The sequence below is a fragment of the Rhea americana genome, unplaced genomic scaffold (assembly GCF_003343005.1).
Source record: "Rhea americana isolate MKP2758 unplaced genomic scaffold, rheAme1 scaffold_138, whole genome shotgun sequence".
NCBI lineage: Eukaryota > Metazoa > Chordata > Aves > Rheiformes > Rheidae > Rhea > Rhea americana.
The window spans coordinates 89415-109915 of NW_028185461.1; the positions used below are offsets into that span (position 1 = coordinate 89415).

General features: G+C 38.6%; 1 protein-coding gene across 1 annotated transcript in view; it reads right to left on the bottom strand.

Moving 5' to 3' along the window:
* The window catches only part of MYH10 (myosin heavy chain 10), a 97455-nt gene extending 79115 nt beyond the window's left edge, over positions 1–18340 (bottom strand). Inside the window, exons 1-2 of the mRNA XM_085298296.1 lie at positions 17939–18340; positions 4961–5117 (exon numbers count right to left, since the gene is read on the bottom strand). Coding sequence (XP_085154422.1) covers positions 4961–5117; positions 17939–18283 — 502 coding nt within the window. The 5' untranslated portion in view covers positions 18284–18340. The remainder of the gene's footprint in view (positions 1–4960; positions 5118–17938) is intronic.
* Between the last annotated feature and the right edge of the window lie 2161 nt (positions 18341–20501).

The window sequence follows — 20501 nt, forward strand, 5'->3', positions numbered from 1 at the left end:
CCCCAAACTGCGGTGAGCACTAGAGAACATTCATGCTAGTGCTGTCTTCACACAATCAGGAAAAGACTCCACTGCAAGTAAAATAAATATGATTAATCATATGTGAACTATCAGACTTCCAGATTTAGATTTCTGAAGAAAATCCTAGCYGCTGTCAAAATTTTTGTTTATTAACCACAATTTTTAGGAGTACAAGAAATAACAAATTTTACAAACTGTATTACCAAACAGAATTAAGGTCAGTGTTGTCACAGGGATTAGGACACCAGTTTCTTATGACCACGTCAACTGTCCAACAGCTTTGAGAAGCTCAGTCTAGATTCTTGTGAAACACACTAAATCCAACCCTATGTAGTTACGCATYTGATTTCTGCCTAGGCTAAATGAGTCCAATAAACCTAGAAGACTCAAGTCATACATACTGTAGTTTTAAAATTATGTTAGCGAATAAAGCAAAAGCATAGGAGAAATGCATTAAACTGACTGTGAGGTAACACTTATCTTACTACTCGTTACTCAAAAATAATTAGCAGGAGAAAARGACAGTGGATATCCAGTATGCAAAGCTGAGGTGCACTTAACCTTGTGAGGTCAAGACACCAGGTAATGAACCTGTTCTGGAACAAAAATCCACACTATCATAATCACACCACATCCAAAGACTTGCTTGTTTTCAATCATCTGTGTTTACACTCAATCTTTACTAGAAGATTTGTAGAAATGCTTTTATGAGAGCAAGCAACTGATGAGGTTTACTTTTCCTTGCCACTCATGTCTCAGATCCTCAGTGCAGCACAGCTACACCACCACGGAGCTGCTCATCAGCAACATTCAAGTTAGCCATTAAAAAAATTCTCCRATGCGACAGCCTACGCTAACTCAGTACATATTTCTGCAGAATACTATTTCCTTTCAAAATTGGCAAACTGGGCTACTTGAATGTATTTTCTGCATTCTTCTGGCTGTTTTTCTTCCTCCTTCCTCCTCCATGTTAACAAGTACTGAAACAGCCTTCAGCCCATTCYCTTCGGTACTAAAGGGCACAATGAGAGCTGACCTGGGAAGACTGTAGTGCTTAGGGTCACCCTAAACAGGAAATTCATCAAGGGGATAAGAACGGAGGAGCAGCTTGATGGCTGGCAGTCAGCAAAGCAACCTCTTTCAACAAAGCAACCTCTCTATCAACACAGATACATTGTGATGTGCAGTTCTCAGTTTATATTACTGGTTTAACAAAATGGAGTATTTCCAGCAACATTTAAGATAATAAATACTCAGATGTGTATTTGTCAGTTCTGTTGCTGCTGACCAATAAGATTTCTGGCTTGGAGTATAGAAGCAGAAAGGTTTATATTTCGCAAATTCTTTCAAGTGTCTGAAACTTCACTAGAGATCAGCTTCAAGCATCTGCTGATCTGATCTGTGCTCCAATTTAAAGGTATGAAAGCATTAAAATACTGAGTAATAGTTATACTCAGTGTGCTTGATAACTAGCACAGAAAAACTGCCTTTTAAGAAACCACAATGTCCAGAGCCACAGCTTGGGTCAGGCTATCCTATTTTRATCAGTGAACACAAGTCTCAAACACACAGAAAATTAGCAGTTCATGATTAGCTACAAAGAAAGCAAACAACTAAAACGAATAAGGTACTACTGAACAAGTCAGGAAAACATAGCCACTCACTTTCACAGACCTARATTAGTGGTCAAGATATTTCTCTAACAACAGGGTCACATTACTCAAAGCAATTGCATTCCTATGGCTGCAATTTGTTTTGAATCCTCAGTATTTGACAACGACAGCTTAAAAGACAGAAGTCATTCATATCAAAAGAAAATTATGAATATACAATAACAATAAAACAGTATTTTGCAGTAATACTGGAAAACAGTTCTCCATTCCTGTTCTACCATTCCATCTTCACCTCCTAAAGCAACTGCGTGCAAGAATTCAGATGTGTACCGCAGAAGAACAGTTTGGTAATTACACCTGCATATGTGAGCGACTTATCAGCAAAAGCATCATGATTGAGGATTGTGTTTCAAGTACAACAGTGCTAACAGAACCCTCWGATGACTTAATCAGAAATATTTTGATTAAAACAGTTAGCTCATGGTTACAGAGACTTATTTCTACTAACTAAAGTCTTCTAACACTTTCGTTAGTTTAAGATGAAAGTTTTAGTACGTACATAAAAAAAATACCTAAAACTTGCTCTCTAGTCAACCGGTTAGAGATGCTTTGTCCATCAGTATAAGTTTTTTAGAACTTCTTGCATAGAGGCAGGGTGGAAAAAGAAAAATAGCTCTTCCTACCAAACTCTAGGCATACTCTACTTGTCTTTGCATTGCCAATGATAACTACAGTATAAATCGAATATTGCAATCACTCTCCTACTGTTAAGACAAGTACCATTTTAAGCTCTAGCAACTGGAAAGAGATATTGCAGCTACAACTAAGGTATCAGAAGACTTGGATTGTTCCCTCAAATGTCACTGATTCTCTGCATCAAGTCCCATCTAGAAGCTCTGTAAGCAGAGAGGACCAGCAGCATTAGCACCATGTAGCTCTTCTTCTCCTGCCTTATACAAGCACTTACTAGTCACCCTCATTCTGAGGGATCACTGCTGAGGGATCACTGCTTCAAGAGACTATGCAAAGCTAGGGAAATGCACCAATATAACAGCAGCGAGGGTCACGTACTTCAGGCAAACATGTCTCCAGAACTCTGTATATCATCTTTTTCCTATAGCCATGCCTGGAAATAGCTTTAGAGTCCATCAGAAATYCAGAGGAAGTGGTGTTTTTCCCCTGCTTGGCAGTTTTCTTCCTCTGATCTAATGCAACTCGCCAAAAGCAGTTTGCTAAGTAAAATATTTGCCAAGTGCAGAACTGCTAATGCCTGTTCTTGAATTCTTACTTTCCTTTGGCAATGTACTTGTGMAGGCAAAGCATCAATGGAAAGTTCAGTAGCTGACACTGGTTGCAATCTCTTGCTCAAATAAACAAGGAATAGCTCCATTCAGATGAAGGATACTGGAAATACACAGATTTAGTCAACAYTGAATAAATTATTCTACAATAAATTGATTCTATTGCATTGTTTTAAGCTATTTTTATTCCAAACTAAGGCTTMATTCTTTCAAGCAAAAACAATTCGTACTACTAAAAAGAAGGAAAAGCACAGGAAGACATGAATAAAGACTTGATACAAAATATAAAATATTATATATCAGTATAGAAAGAAAATAAAATAGTAATCAAGCAAATACCATCTTGGGAAAAATTTTCATCTCACCTTCAAAAATCCAGCAAAATTTGTACATGTAGCAGGATCTCTGGAGGCATAAATCAGTACTGGTATAATGCATGAACAAGTAAATGTTGCATCTGAAGTTTGAGAATTATTGATATAGACTTACTTTATTAGAATAAATTTCTCTTAAAAGCCTACAATTTCAAGGGACATTGTGCTTTTGGCGTGGTAAGTCCTTATCAGCAAGCCATTAGAGATTGCTAGKAACAATTCAAGATAATCATCAAATTTGCTGTATTCTTCCCAAGGCGTGCGCTATTAGGGGTCCTTTGATCTGAGCTGTTACCAGCTGTTTTTCTGGTCAAGAAGCCACAGTTTCTTTCACAAAATAATGTAAAAGAGTCCAAGATAGTCATAAGAAATGTGAGAACTCTAGCAGCACCAATTTGCTGCACCGTACCTGTACCCACATCATTCTGCTCTGGGATCCAAGTACAGTTACTTCTGGGGTAAAAAACCTCCAGAAAGCAATCCAGCTAAAAACAACCTGCTAGTTTATTATTAAGCAGCTCTACAAATACAAGTACAATTAAAGAGACAAGGATTTACACTGATTTAAAGAGAAGAAATGTCATTTTAAAGAGATTTACATTTAAATGGTTCATTAACCTGGTAGTACAAACAATGTTTTCTTAGTTTGTGGGAACTAGGTCAAATAGCTTTAACCTACTTTCAGCACATCCATGCCAGCTCTGCAACAGAAAATAAAGAGTTTTTTCAGACCTGCCTTTTCATTATAAATACTTTTCTAGATAAAGCATGCTGATACTTCTAGATCAATAATGTGCCCTCAGGGCAAACAGCTGCCTAAATATGAACCAATATTGGATAATAACAGCTGTGTTTCCAACATGCTATGTTGAAAGTGCTATTCTGCGAGTCCAACAGCGTGTGCTTAATACAACATGTAAGTTCGTATTTTAGTATTTGTCCAGCTCAGCCTCACAGCCGAAATCCCAGCTGCATACCTACCATAAAGTACTCCCTATTCTACAGRGATGACCTACACAGGTCTGAAGAGAGGGGGGAAAGAAAAAGCGCACACACATACACACACCTCTAGAAGGTTAAAAATTCATACAACTTCCTTTCAAATGCAAACATATTATAGTGTAGTTGGTTCCTGATGAAAATAATCTCTAAGGAAGTGTAGGTATTTTGTCACTGTGTCACCGCAGAAGTTTAGAAAATAGCTCTCAACATACAGGCCAATTAGCTTTCCCCTTTCAATCAGTTTCTCATTCTTAGTTCACCCAAAGCAAGTGTTCTGCAGTATATTAACATCTTCTGACAGCAAATTTCTCTCTTTTTAAGAAACATATTTCTACTATAACTTTCAGTGCCACTAACTGGTACAGTACACTGCCTATTACTGAGCCACAAAAGCAAGCAAGCAAGCAAGAAAAAGTCAGAAAGAAATATGCCAACAGGGTTGAAAATCTAAGTTATTCCTACTCTTATGTTTAGGGTTCTAAACAAGAAAGCATTTTCCCCCTTCAAGTATTAGAAAGGGATTCCGATTATGTCAGAAACTATGTAGTTGGACAACAATGTCCCTATATTTAGGAACATTAAACATGTATAGCCATTTATTAACTATATTACATTTATTAACTATAAACAATATTTAATGAATTCTTACCTTGTAACATGCATCTATATGCAGATTCAGATATTGCATAAATGTGTGGTGGCATTTCATGACGCTTCTTCCCTCTGTACATCTCGATAATGTTTTCTGAATAAATTGGGAGGTTCTTGTAGGGATTTATGACTACACAGAACAGCCCTGAATAGGTCTAAAAAGAAAAAAAAACAACACTATTAGCCATTTGTCCTTATAGATTCATGTCAGTATACACAGTATAGAAACAGAACCACAAAAAGTAAACAAGTTTCCTTACAAATTATATATTTATCTTAAACACAAATTAAGATTCTTTTTGTTGAGCATCTCAAAGTACACATTACACTCAAATTATTGGTTTCCAGCTCTCTTAAAAGGCTCCTTAATTACTTATATAAGAAGCAATTTAAAGATAATAAGCGTGAATAAATAGGAAGTGGAGCATCTGATCTCTCTTGCACAGATATTTAAATTTCCTCTCCATTTACAAAGTTCCAGAATTACGGGCATCTTCTGTTTAACTCATTCAGTAAAATGTCTATTCAAATTTACTTGTTCTCTTTTGGACRAACAGGTAAGTTATCTAATAATTTTCATGATCTTTTGCAAAGTGTTAAACAAAAAGATTAWCAGATCTACAGTAGGAGCCAGGCATTTCCTGTATCACACAGTATGGAAATCAACTGTTAACCAGATTAAGAGTTTTCATATTGAMAAAGAGAGATATTCCACATCGAACTATGATTTGTGGCAGACCAGAGTTTTACCGGGAGCAGGGGAAGGGGAATAGAAACAGGATATTATAATAAAGTTCTTTGGATGGGACTAATGATGATTGATAGACAAACAGAGCAGAGGCTTTGTGCAAGTAATGAACCCTAACTATTTACTGTCACTTTTTGGATAAGGAAAAGCCTATTTCTAGCCACAACTATTTCTGGTATTCCCCTCCCATAGTCCTCCTCGGAAATTTGATTTCTCTTCTTCTATTTGCCCATCCTTCCTCCTCCTCAGCCTTTCTCAATCCCAAAGTAACTTCCTTCTGCAGCAGTCACTGCCTCACTTTCCTATTCCAGGTAAAAGAATAGTCTCACAGCTGGCACTGCAGACAAAGTTTCACAATTTGTTTTTAGAGCTGATATTGAGGAGAAATTAACASGACTACTACAACATCTAGAAAGTCAATTATGAATTATGAGTTTTACAGTGTTCATTTCATTGACTTTATTGCCGAGAAATGTATTCTGTTTACTCATTCAGAAAAAATATCAAAACTCAAATCTTATCAAATTGAACGTACAACACAAGCAATGCATACAGGTCCCCTATGAATGAAGTATCAAAGACAACTCTAGAGCAGCTGAATCTATCCACTGTAAAAAAATACTTGGTAAGAAGTTATCACATACATGAGGAGAAACTAAAAAAAGATGTACATGSTCACTCACTCATACTTTGTCTACTGGGTTGGATGGATTAGTATGATTTGGCTGCATGGGCTTTACAATAGATAAATGTTTTTGGTATGACACAAGATTGTCTTTTTGYGAGTTTAACACTTAAGGTGATCTATGGGGTTTCCCTGGCCTGAGACATGTGGATGACTCCTACCTTTCCTCAATCAACTTAACCAATGGATTTTCACARAACAAAACCTTGTCATTCTCCATTTCATAACAAGCTTTGACTGTGCATTGTTTTAGCCTTTAATAGTATCCCTACCTGTAATGGCCCAGAAATATGAGCAGGAAAGACTTTTTCTTTTGACAAAAAGATGGAATATCTTTTTGAATGTGATAAAAGAAGCTGTTTTTCCAAGTCAGAGGGAAGAAAAGGAATGAAGATAGTGAGTAAACAGCATTCCTAACTGTTGAGAACCTAACTAGCAGTAAGCACATTACTCGTGATTCTTACACTATTTGTTGACTTTAAAAGCTTTCTGCCATATTTGTACGAACAGAGCTGTTGGAATTCCTAATATGTTTCCTTTTTTWAAAAAAATAAAATATTTTATTTGGAAGAAAGGGAGCCTTCTACTTTTTGTTCTTACAAGGAACCCTGAAAAGACAGACCAAACATGATTTCCATGACTTAGATGAGGAGCGTAGAGACACAGAACTTGGTCTTATGACAGATTTCCTTAAAAGAAAATAATCTGAAATCTGATTTGGTCAGGTCTCCTGAATGGTAAGAACTGCAGTGCCTGACCCAGCCAAACATCTTCAGTAATAAGGTACTCAGATGTCATCAGGCCAATTGACCCAAGCATAAGAAGTAACTTAATAGACACGTGCTTATGTTAAGTTAGTATGACTGTTGGTAAGAGAGGTGATTGCTCCCTCAGCCTAATTACACATTTGTATTATCATCGGCATTGATGTTCTTGCAGTAACTCACTGAGTTGGATCCTGTTGAAGATGAATTTCAAAAACAATTGGTTTGCAGTACAATCAGTTCCCTGATCAGATTTACTCATGGTCACYAGTGATATCATAAGGGAGCAGGAAGGCGGAGTAATTATTTTAATAGAATGGTGGAATGGACCAAAAAGTGAAATAATTGGGGGGGGGGAGGGAATCTGTGTTCTTCACCAGATGTCTTAGCCTCTGCTGAGGTCACCCACATCCACCTATAAATTAGTGACATAAAGGCATCAAGAATTACCATAGATCTAATTCTCCTTCTAGTCTTCCAGTAAGGACAATRAGAAAGGCATGCATTCATGAAGTCTTCCTCTATCACCAACTCCAAATCAGTAAACAGTATCTATACATTATTTCTCTGCTATGACAACATCTAATTAAATAAAACTTAGTTTATCACTAGATAAACCTATTGCTGGATGAAAACCAGTTATCAGCAAGGAAATTCACAAAGCCACAGTCAGCTTCAAGTTCTGTCCCAACAGTTCTCCTCAGCAGTGCAGGGCTGCTCCAGAGGAGGTACAAGCCCAGCAGCACATCTGAGCCCTTCTCTATTTTTTACCCACTCACTACCAAAGACTTGCAGTTTAACTTCACAAGCTCCTGGTCTACGTCTTACTGAGAATGGGAACTCTCACAAGCATGGCTTGATATTTTAAGTTGTAACAACATTACTTTATATCTAGCTATATAACTGGTGMTTCCAAATAGAGTCACCCTCTTCTGAGAGCAACACCTCTATTCTCCGCAAACCCCTCTAAAGCTTTTATCAATTTCACAGGTATTTTGGCCCTTTAAGGCTCCAAAAGAAAATTTTYTACAGTATCACTATATCATCGTCCCCAGATGGGAACAAACTAGTTTAATAAGCTCAGTAAAAAGATCTTAAGTGCTGTGGAAAGAACAGCCATCAAAGGCTATTCCTCCCTCCCCCCCATATGAAGTAAATAAATTACTACATGAACTTCTAAACTAAATTATGAATTCTTTAACAACACTACAGATCTTTAGTGGTGATACCCAAGGCTGGAAGCCTTTCTAGACTATCTTCCCATGCAGTAACTAGAGCTGAGAATTAGTGCAACAACGATCAWTAAAGTCCAGAGATGCCAACATACCCCAGTCATTCTAGGGGAAGACCAGTGGACATTCYGGGTAGAGCAAAGGATTAATTTAAGGGGCTATGTATTCAAATAGGTAGAAACAGAGGGTATGAAATCAGCAATTCTATAGTTTCACTAATGCTATAGTTCATTTATTTGAAATAAAATAAATCTTCTAGATCTAAATCATTTATCATCAAGTCTTTAGCTTGACAGAGCTCTTAACATGCAGCAACACCCCAACACATTTCCTGCAGATTTCTCACTCAGTTGCCCATCCCACAGTTTCCCTGCAGAATTTAAAATTGAACTTTCCACAAAGATATCTCTACACTAGAAAGCCTTCATTTACTTGACAGAAGATGAAACTGAGCTGTGTGACGCTTCCAAGTTTCCTGACCCTTATCTATCATGCAGAGTAACATATGAACATATGTAGTACCCATAGGAGGGGTYCCCCCCGCCCCCTTTTTGGTTTGGTAGGTATATAAACAGTCAGGAGGAAAAAGAGGAAGGTTGTTTTTATTCAAGCAGATTTAAGTGAAAGAGAGATAAATAGTACAGAAAAAAAAAACACAACTATTTTATACTTCCACTGCAAAATTTGTGATTATATTACCAAATCTAAGAGAGCAGGCTGGAGGACATCAGAGAAAGAAGGAGCTATGGGATTTCTATATACAAACTGAAGAGGTGAAAAGTACTTTTGGATTGTATAACACACCTTGAAAGGTTTAGTCACCAGCCACAGAACACAGTAACAGGAAAGCTTATATCACAGAATCATAGAATCAGTAAGGTTGGAAGGGACCTCCAGAGATCATCTAGTCCAACCTCCCCGCTCAGCAGGGTCACCTAGAGCATGTTAGACAGGGTTGCATCCAGGTGGGCCTTGAAGATCTCCAGAGAAGGAGACTCCACAACCTCTCAGGGAAACCTGTTCCAGTGCTCCATCACTCTCACAGTGAAGAAATTCCCCCTCATGTTCAGGCAGAACTTCCTGTGGTTCAATTCCTGCCCATTGCCTCTTGTCCTGTCACACGGGACAACTGAAAAGAGTTTGCCCCCGTCTCCTTGACACCCTCCCTTCAGGTACTTGTACACATTGATAAGATCCTCCCGCAGTCTTCTCGTACCCAGGCTGAAGAGGCCCAGCTCTCACAGCYGTTCCTCATAGGGCAGGTGCTCCAGCCCTCTGATCATCTTTGTAGCCCTGTACTGGACTCTCTCCAGTAGCTCATGACTAGCCTACAAACCATATACCCTACTGAAGGAATACTACTACTATGCAACKGTCATGTTCACTTGCAGTAATTAAAGTGATCAGCATTATTCAGTATTTCTCTGTCTACCTGAAATCAAGTCTATGTGCTCCTCCAGTAAAATGGCGGCTCTGTTTCAGGACTGTATGGGACATTGAACTGCATACTGCTAATTGAGATCAAWGTAGACCTAATTCAACATTTTCAGTGTAAGGCACTATTCCTCTACTTAGTACGAGATATCCAAATACCTCGACAATCCAAGCTCAAAAAACAGGTCTGTTAAAGATGCCCAGAGCTTTCAGACAGAGGAGCATGACACCTTGTGCCTCCTCTCTGCACAGGATTCATCTCCTTAAGAGTAAACTGTCAAAACTACATTAAAGTGAAGATCAAACATCTTATGAACTACAKTAACTAGCCAGGCTGGATGAGGAACCAGACTGCATGAAGCTGAAGAGCAGCTGCAGCTTCAGCTGACATGGGTAAGTAYATATACACCAAAAAGTTAAAGTCAAGTAAAGATGCTTGTTTTCCTTGAGAGCACACACTCAGCTTCCAGACAAGCTGAGTGCATAAACTGTACACGATTCCACTTTACTAAGGAGTGGGACATAGACATTATCAGTCAAATGGAATAATGACTGTTGGAGTGCACCTTCTCTAAGCGAGACTCTAGAGAAACAGTAAAGCAGTACTGTTTGTTACACAAACTGTTCTTCAGGACACTAGTTGTGGAATTTGAGGTTTCCAAATGCTTACAAGCCTTTATCCAGTAGTATACCATTAATTAATTTGGACTTTGTTAAGCTATCCCAGAATGTTGAGTTCAAGTTCCTGGCACAGACCTATTTGTAAACTGTATTTCTAGAAGTACACAGCCCCAGGAAGATGTACACCTAGGTGATCCACAGACAAACACAGATTTCATTATATCATTGTGCTCTCACATAAGAAATTGATTTCTAAYAGTACAATTCACTAGTGCCACAAAACTAAGTAGAAAAAACACTAAGTCATCTCATCTCCATGTCTGCAATCTTCAGATACAAGAGAATGGAAGTTCCCATTTCTCAGCTCCAGCTAGGCTGACACTGCAGACTTCCAAAGGTATTCCCATATTCTGGAGCGCCCACACCAGCCAAAGAAGTTTCCACGGCTCATCTTCCCTTAAAAGCCACGTCAGACCTTCATTGTGTATATGCACACRTCACTTTAGAGTGTATTAGCGCAACGCAGGAAAGTTTGTGGAATTTGTAACGAATAGTTTACGTCACCTGATTATCAAGGCTCAACATTAACTCCAGTTCTTTAAATATAGAATTAAAAGAAAACATTTATTATATTACTACATACGTAATTAYGCTGAGGTAGCATCTAGGCATATTGTTAACTGTAGCATGAGCTAGTAGTTTTCCAGCCTAGAATACGAAATCTGTTTTAAGCAGTCTTCTGCATACTAGTACGGGGTAGAACACATCCTCCATACAATAAATTGCACTATTACATCAATTTTTTGTCTAGTTTAACCTTCCAAGGTTATGGACTTGCCTCTCATACTCCAAGCTCTGCTACAGCCTCTGAGCTTAGCACAGTTCTCTCACGTTCTACTTTTTTTACTCCTAAATGAAGCAGTTACCCAGTTCTAAGTTCAAGYCCTACAGAAATATGGACAGCACTTTACAGTACAATATAGCTCTTCACGGTTGTWGCAGAACTGCTAAAAAGTCACAGTGGTAACCTTAGCTGTACTGATAAAGAGTGTCAACAAGGGTACAGAGCTCCACTACAGGATAGAAGACTCTGCTCTGACAGAGGTTGGAGCTTGATGTGGGGGTGGACAACCACCACTGACTGCTACTCAGAGCAGTTGATTAAATTCTGCACATGAAGCAAATGAGAAAGGAACACAGGACAGCACAGGACACAAGCTATTAAAGAAAAGAACAGCCCAAACTTTAGGGGAGACTTGGCTATAGATGTTCTCTACAACTAGCAATGAAGACAGGAGGTTCCCCAGTACTGTATAGCCTCGGGTTATCTGTTTAAAGAGATTAAAAAAAAAAAAAAAAAGAGAGAATTAAGTCAACAATGGAGGTTTTACTCCTGTTCAGTCAGCATATTATCTCTCACTAGGAGAGAGAGAGGCTCTGTGTCACAGCCACTAAGACAGCCTGACTTCTTCAGCCACAGCCATTGCTAAGAGGTAAAATATGATCTTAATTACATCCAAAAAATATTAATATCCCTTCACAAGGTTCTTGTCTAGCTGCATGTTGGAGCTTGACCATTCTATATAAGGCTTAAAACAAGCTACCTGTGACTTCTTATGCAAGATATCCTCTCAAGCCTTATGCCTGCAATACAGTGCATTCCCTCAACTAACAGCTTAAATGGGAGTCCATCATACAAATTTTCAGTTGTTCAGGCTGCTAAGCTGCCACTTTTAATAGAAGCAGAGATAACATCTGATAAGTTAGATAACATCTAACTTTTTTATCATATCTGGTTTTGTCCAAGGGCAAGGGGCATATTGATTTATTCTCCTAAAGCCCCAGGACTGTTTTATGGGACTTTTCTAACAGAATACACAGAACACTTTCAAGATGATCACATCTATGACTCTTCCACTAATTGCAGTTGATTAGATGCAAGTTCTCCAGTCAAAGTAGCCCTTACAGTTTGAACCCTAGTATTTCTTCACTAGTATATTAGGTACTAGATGCAGCAAATGATTTGTTACATAGGGGCCAAAAAATAAAATTACAACTCCTATTTGAACATTACAGGTTCTGCTAAAAGTCTCCTATATGCAGAAATTAGAAACATTCAGACTTTTTTTTWAAAAAAAATAGTATGAAATTTCTAACAAGTTATCTCCCTTCCAAAACCAATAGTCCTCTAAGCAATAACAAAATGGAAGCTTATTTAATAACACTGATTGTTCTAGGTTAGGCTCTGGCCCCACAGGGCCTAGAGGAGACCTAAAAAAAGAAATGGCTTGTAAAACTGCAGTCAAGCTGGCTGTAAGACTTCCCCCAGCTCTGGAGCCTTCTGTGGGCAGACTACATTCTTTCCCTCTTCTCCACAAGGGAGTGGGAAGTACAGCAAAAACTGAAGCTAACACAGGGCTGCAGACCAATTACAGAGGTAATATTTGTAATCAAAGACATCTGCAGAAGTATTTATAATTGCATAACAAGTATGTTATCTTTATTTGTTAAGAAAAAAGCAAGCATGTACTCTGAAAGCAAGAATCAGCAGCAAGATTCTGCAAGTTCTAATAGGCATAAGTTATCTCCTACCCTTCCAAAGAAGTTTTGTTAAATATATAATAAGAGGCAGACACACACACACAGAGGGGAGAGGAATTAATTCATAGTTCATTAGCACTTGAAGGATTTTAGAGTTGGATCCAGCCCTTTTCCTCAAAGCTGCTTTACTGTTTTTCTATCTCAAGGTAGAGCAGAACCAATCACCTCTTCACTACAATACACATACATTTTAAGCTGTGTCTCCAGCTGCAGTTTTTCAGTTGAGCACACCTACCCGGGTCATGGGCTCCCTGCCAATAYGTAACACCAGCAGGATAACCTATATAAAGTCAAACTAATGCAAAAGGCTGTGTGGAAGATAACACAGGTTAAATAGAAGTCAAGAGTTTGAGAAATATTAATTAAATTTTAATCCTTTTGATTGAATGAGGTCAGGAAGCAGCTAAGTAGTTTTCGCARTGATCTATGAGTATCAGTAAGCTACACAGAACCAACTGTGGCCAATGAACTCTGCTTCAGAATGCTTAAAATTGCAGTCATTTTCCATTTAGAAGAAAAGTACATACATTCTCAATCTGTAACTAGCTGCATTTTGACCAATGCTTTTAAGCGACTTTAAAGTTCACCCACTAAGAAAATTATATCCAGAACTCTGCCTAATGAAGCAATAAAACCCATTACTGAAAGCGTTTGAACAATCTTGATCACTTTGTCTTTCACAGCTCTAGAGCTGGCATAGTACATGTTCTCAAATTTTACTCTCATTCAGAGTTTTTGCTGTTAAGTCAACTTGTTCTGAACTGAAAAAAAAAAAAGGAATAAACACAAGATTCAGCTATTTCCTTCAGATCAGCTGTTTCGTCACACTTGGTAGCAAACTTTGAGCAAGAGCCTAGTTTCAAACAAAACAGACACGTCAACATATTAAACCTTAAAGTCAGTTCAGAAACCTTGTAAATTGTTGATACCAAAGTGCATGGGAAGATCAAGATGGGAGAAAACACTTCTCCCTACACACACAAAAAAAAAGCCATTTCAGCTTTTGAACCTTATTTGTAGTTTTCATCAAAGCAGAAACTAAATATTTCCCCCTTCATATTGTTAAACGTGACATCTCTCCTCTTTTCCTCCCAGTACTTTGTTTTCAGACTAAATCCTCCTCTTTGGTYGTTTCCCTTAGCACCCACATATCTTCCCATCAAGACTAAAGACCCCATTTCAAATGTCTGTCTTTTCTCAGTGCTCCAATCAAGAGAGACAGCTACAGCCTGGACTGCCGAAGTTACTGTTTCAGCAGGGCTTCACATCCTCCACAAACAGCAATCTGATACCACAAATGCCTGAGCCACTAGAAAAACAGTTTCTGAACTTTCACAGCTTATAGAGTAGCAGTTTAAGAAATGAAGTCAGTGATTTTCTGTGTCAAGACACTATATAGGACTGTAAACATTCAGAAGCTGGATCACAAGGAACCCAGAGCCTCATGAAACAAGGACGAGGAGAATAACTAGGAGTAACCTCACGTATCACAGCTTGTCACAAAGAGTTAAAAACAGCAGCAATCTGGAGAACTCTTTGAAGCATTCAAGGTTGATGGACCTTAAAATCGACTCTTTTCAATGGTCATCTTCTTTGCATATTCTAATTCACATATTCTTTACCATTTCATGTTCCAATTCAACCATTCTTTGTTGTTCCATGGAGACCCCTGATAGCTGACTTAACAGACCTGGTAAGAAGTTTCTGGCTTACTAGATAGACACTAAGACCTGGGGCTTACATCTAGAAGGCTTCATCAAAGYATTTTGTGTGCATATCTTTTAAAGGTAAGGACATTCCTTCACTCAACATATGAACTCAGTGATCCAAACTTGTAACAAGAAATGGATCCCCTTTTGGGGAGCAGAGAGCATGCCGCTAAGAGAGAGGGAAAAAAAAAAAAGGCAGAAATAACTCTTCAAAGCTTAAAGATATTAAAGAACCACCACAAAATACCAATTTAAGCAGAGTCATATTGAGAGCAGTCTTTTAATATTCTYCGTGGGTACTCTGACATCGAACTTCCTCCAGTTTGTGATCTATAGCTATGAAGGATATTATTAATCACATGCTGGAACTAGCATTAGTTTGCCACTCCAAAGCAGGGCAGGCAAGAGAAATCAGAGTCTATATATTCCAGCCCTCCCCCCCACACACCAGCACTTTTTAGAGCCCTGCTACCTCTTATCTTTTGTTCTGTGATATACACACAGGACAAAAACAGGACATGTTTTTGCAAGCAGCTGGTCTTCCAGATCCTCCATTTGTGTCCATCTCCCATTGCACAATAACACAACTCCAGAGACAGATCACGCCAATTGGCATATACCAGAAGTTCCAGAAACCGCTTACCGTCCTTCATTAGATGTTCTATGAATCTCTTCTTGACAACATGAATATCATTACCCAGATCACACTAGCTAGGTTTGATTGCCTTCCTTGTTCCCCTAAGCAGTCTCCATCTTGAAGCAGATTTTATACATACATCACTAGGCCTTCTGATAAAGAATTTCTCAASTTGTTGTGTCCTTTCCAGGCATTTAAGGGAAACACGTATCTACTTCAGTTGAAACTCACCTCCTATTTTCTAGACAGGCAACACTGTATATAGTCTACAGTAAATTAGAGAAACCAAATTACACTAACTCACCACCTCAATCTTAACCACAAAAGACTGAAAAAAAAATCAGGTTGATATTAATACAGTATTATCTGGGACTCAAAATCTACCTTCAGTTGACTGTCAAGGCCAAATCACCATAACCGAGTTCACGCTCAGTTAATTTTTTCTTTTTTTTTCCTCCTCTCCCTTGCATCAAGTATACATCAACAGGTTAAGCAGGCAATAGCAATTGCTCTGGGCTCTGCTATCAGCAGCAGCAACAGTGCACAATTCAAGAAGCCCAGGGATCCCTAACAAAGACCCCTAACCAGAGTCACACTAAAAATTTTGTCCTCTCAGGTTCTTGATTAAAGTTTCTGTGACTTATTGTTCTTTGCCAATATTTAGCCTCTCTTCTACTAGCTACTCATAGCTGCATTCCCCCCTAGCCCAAGTAAGTAGTTTGAATTTCAGCTAAGAAGCCATTAGTACAGCTGTGTAGAGACACTGTTCTTGGTGACAGTAACATCCTCCACCAATCTTCCTGTAATTCATACCTCCAGTCTGGATTCCAAACTAATGGATTTGTTGGCCAAAAAGCTAACTTCTTCCAGCTTGGGATGGAAGAGGCCATTAGTAATACACTAATGCAGTAATCCTCCTCTGTGACATTAGTATCTCAGTGCCCAAGGCACAGTTTGTAAATAAATAAATAAATAAAAAATAAATAAAGAAAGTACTTTTGGGGGAAACAGAACATGGAAGAAGTCAGCCAGCTACATATTATCACTTGAACTACATATAGATAAGCCAGCCTTTCACAAAGGCCTTCCCCTTTGCCCTTCATTTGTCAAATGTCCAAAGCTTCAGAGTGCTGCACCATCTGTGTATACAGAAGAGTGACAGGTTCTCAGCTTGATCCTGAGAAGCACTCATGGCTATGTTTGCTGTATGAGTCCTTAGACTGGAGCTTACTTTGACATTTATGGTCTTCAGTTTTTGATCAATACTATGAATGATACATACACTGAGAACTTTTGACCTATCAACTTGTTTAAGTTTCAATCCAATCCTTACTAATTATCCAGTTACTTTCCTTATAAGCTTCTGGAAAGCATACCGCAAGTACTTTTTGCTGAGTTCTACTTTAAGGGTCTTGGCAGAAGCCCTCAAAAGCTAGGGGAGGGAGAGGACACAGCCTCATACAGAAAATTGACACAGAAGTACAGGCATGAAGAATATTTTGAAGTTGCATATGATTTTTAGTAAATCAAATACTACCATTGGGCAAGTTACAAAGAAAGCAGCCCATGAATACCTAGAGGAAAAAAAAAAGTCAACTAACCAGTAGAACTAGACCCCCAAGAAAAAGAACCAATTTAAGCTTTACAAGTGTTTACCAAAGTGAGCCAAGTATTTAGGCAGATGTTACAGTTTCTTTTAAGATAGAAAGTCTACTTGTAGCTCTTAATGATACTCTGCCTCAACAAGTGACTATGCAAGCAGATTGCCAAGAAACAAGGAGCTACTCTTAACTGTATGCCACAGACATTCATTCAACATTGTTCAAGGAAGAAATAGGGTCAAAAAAGCATCAATGGCTTTGTGATTTCTAACTCCATAGAAAGATGGTGACAAGCCAGATGTTTCAGATGTTCAGAACACTTCCAAACCACTGAAAAAAAAAAGGAGAGCTTTATCTTATTGATTTATTTTAAGCACTTGAATACATTCTTTCCTGGCCCACTAGGTTGATATTAGATTCCAAAAAAGACATTTTGCATTCCTTGCATTTTCCAACTTCAGTTTTTAAAATAATAGCATATCCTCTTATTACCATTTTTAAGATGCACAAGATACGTGTTTATTCATATGAGCAATTAAACAACAGTAATTCCTCAAAGTTAGATTTTGTAATATCTCATCAGCTCAAACAAGCTATTTGACATTATTCACTGTACCAGTTAAGTATGTCTGAGGCAAGTGCTCTAACTAGTGGCATGAGCTAAGCACCCAGAGTTGCCATTTAGCATTCTATTTTTGAAAGATGCTTGTAGAATTATTTCCATAGGAGAATTTATTTGTATAGTGACAACACAGAATTCTTGACCTGGACACAGCACAGAAAGAGACCCCGGCCTAATCTAACTGCCTGAGGCATGTAAGTATTTATGTTATCAAAAACAGAGCTAAGATTCACTTCCTCTGCTTCAAATAAGAGGAAGAATAGGCATCAGATAAGCATCAGCTGAATTAGCACCAGGAAAAAATCTAATAGTTCGTACTTACATAGATGAGCCCAGAGTAATACCGATCCTTCAAATTATGCAATACTGAAGCTTCATTTAAACAGGTTAATTCTGCCATGTCTTCCACTTTAGAGAACTTGGGGGGATTCATCTTCTGAATATCATCTTTGTTGACTAGTGCTTTCTTTCCATTCTCTGCCAGTTCAACCAACACTTCATCTCCTTTTTCCTCCTTGATGCTGGCTGCCTCAAAACCATGGCGCTCTGAAGGAATCCACACCAACTTTTTAGCAGTCCAATCAGCCTGGGTGGCAGGGTTGTAGATCACAGCCCTATCCACAAAGAGGTATCTCTCTGGATCTTCTTGTCCAGATCTCTGTGCCATTGTAGGAAGTGAAGGTGTCCACTAACAGTTATCCTGTCAAATTGGGAAGGAGAGAACCAAGAAGTGTTAAATTAAAAAATGAAATATTATTAATTTATCAAATCTCTACTATTTTCAGTTAAATGGCTTATCACTAATATCTACATCTTCCCTTGGCTGAAGAGGTAATGTTTGTTCCATTTATAGATTAAAATGGAATTTTTACTATACAACTGACAAGCTCAATTTGCAGAATGACCCTTTGAATAAAGGAACTGCTGTACAAAAGTCAAAGTGGCATTTAATTTATAACTTTAGACCCAGAACAGGAAACTTATTAGTTTGAACAGATTCCAATTGTGCACTAACTAGAAGAGACATTGCAAGAAATGTGATAATTGTTAGCATGAAAAAAATATCCGTCTTCCGTGCTTAAGAAAGATGTTCAAATTTAACAAAAGCTTGCTAGCATAATGTAATTTCAACTGAACAACAAGGGGGAGGAAGTTAGGGGGGAGGCTGGGCCACCAAAAAACAACAAAATAAACCCTTATGTTCCATGCATAGTTAACACTAGATAACCAAAACATTTATTAAAAGAAAGAGGAAGAGGGGAAAAAAATAAAAGATTTTTAGTTACAGACAAGAGTTTTACACATTTGGGGTTTCTGCAGGCTGTAAAGTCAAGTTTTCTATCTATTCCTCCTGAAAACATATTAGACTTAGCACTTTCACTGGCTACTTATATTCTCAGTTTTGAACACTGACACTACCATATTCTAGAAAAGTGTTTCCAGATCTCAAGTTGATCTTGTGGTTCAAGATGTAGCAAGCACCGAAGTCATGATTTTCCAACAGCTTCACAGCTAACTTGCGGGCAGGGGGAACCTGCTGACAAGAGTTCTTGCACACTGATTTTACCTATTTGTTCCTAAAGGGCTAGTGCATCTTTAGCTAATGCTGTCATATCCAGAAGGTCAAGCCAGATATCTGCTGTTGAGGTCTTTAAATATCTTGTTTATTCATTCATTAGATCTTCTCTGATGAAGAATGTTGGATTACCTCATGGAAGAGGCTACCATTTCCTAATATAAAGGTTAGCTTCAAAAGCAAGAAAGATTTCGCAAACTGCGTTTGTCATCTTTCATGCAATAGCACATACACTGATGGAAATCTCACAACACACACACCCTCAGAAGAACATATAATTAAGTACAATAGCTATGTCTCCATCGACAGCATGGAGGTTTGTTATGCTGTCCGACTTCAGTGAGGAGAAAGTATGAAGTCATTGAATCCGTAAGAGGTTTGAGGAGCAGACCATTTACTATAGACTGTTCAATTTAAATCAAGAGATGATGACTCAACACTTAAAGTATTTCAGAAGAGCTTCTATACAAGAAAAATCCACTGAAGCAGAAGGAAAATATTGAGGGGCACTTTAAATAACAGCTGGACTCCACAAAGAAAGAAAAAAATATTCAAGGAATATTAGCTATTTAACTCAAAAAAAAAAAACACACAAATTTAATATCAGAGCCTTTAATGACAATCCAACAAGCTAGTAGTCCCTGTTATGTTAGACTGCAACCTAAGTTGCAACAAAGGCCTGCAATACCATTGCTTCCCTCAAGTGCAAATGCATCCCAGGGGTCAAGTCTGCAACGGATACCTGGCTAGCAACAACGTATGAACACACTCATATATGGTAAGTCTGGTTTTCCACACTGATACACAGTGAAACCTAGAGGTCAGGAAAAAAAACCTCATACAATGCAGTTAATCAGCATTGTTCCTCAGTAGAATTAAAGGCTGAAGAGGGAAATAAACGCAAGCACTGACTTTGCATTAGTTACTGAAGAACATATCTACTGCTGAGGGATCACAGACAGCTACAGGGTCGTTTTCCCACTTTGCCTGTTAATTCCGCAGAGCCCATCACAAAAGACCCTCCACAAAAGCCAAGCAAGTTGCCGCTCACTCCACCCAGGGTCTTCCGTTAACAATGGMGTTTAAATGAAATACTCAGGCGCGCACATTCATCATGCGGGAATCCAGCACTCCCGCATAACCTCGTATGAAGGAAGAGGGGAGGGGGAATCCTACAGATATTCTGCTTTTCTAAACAAAAGGGGACGGGGGAGGAGAGGGAGCAGCGCCCGCAGCAGGGATGGGGAGTGGCATCCCCCAGCGCAGCCCTGCCGCTCTCAAGGACGGCGGCACGCGAAGGCGCCCGCCC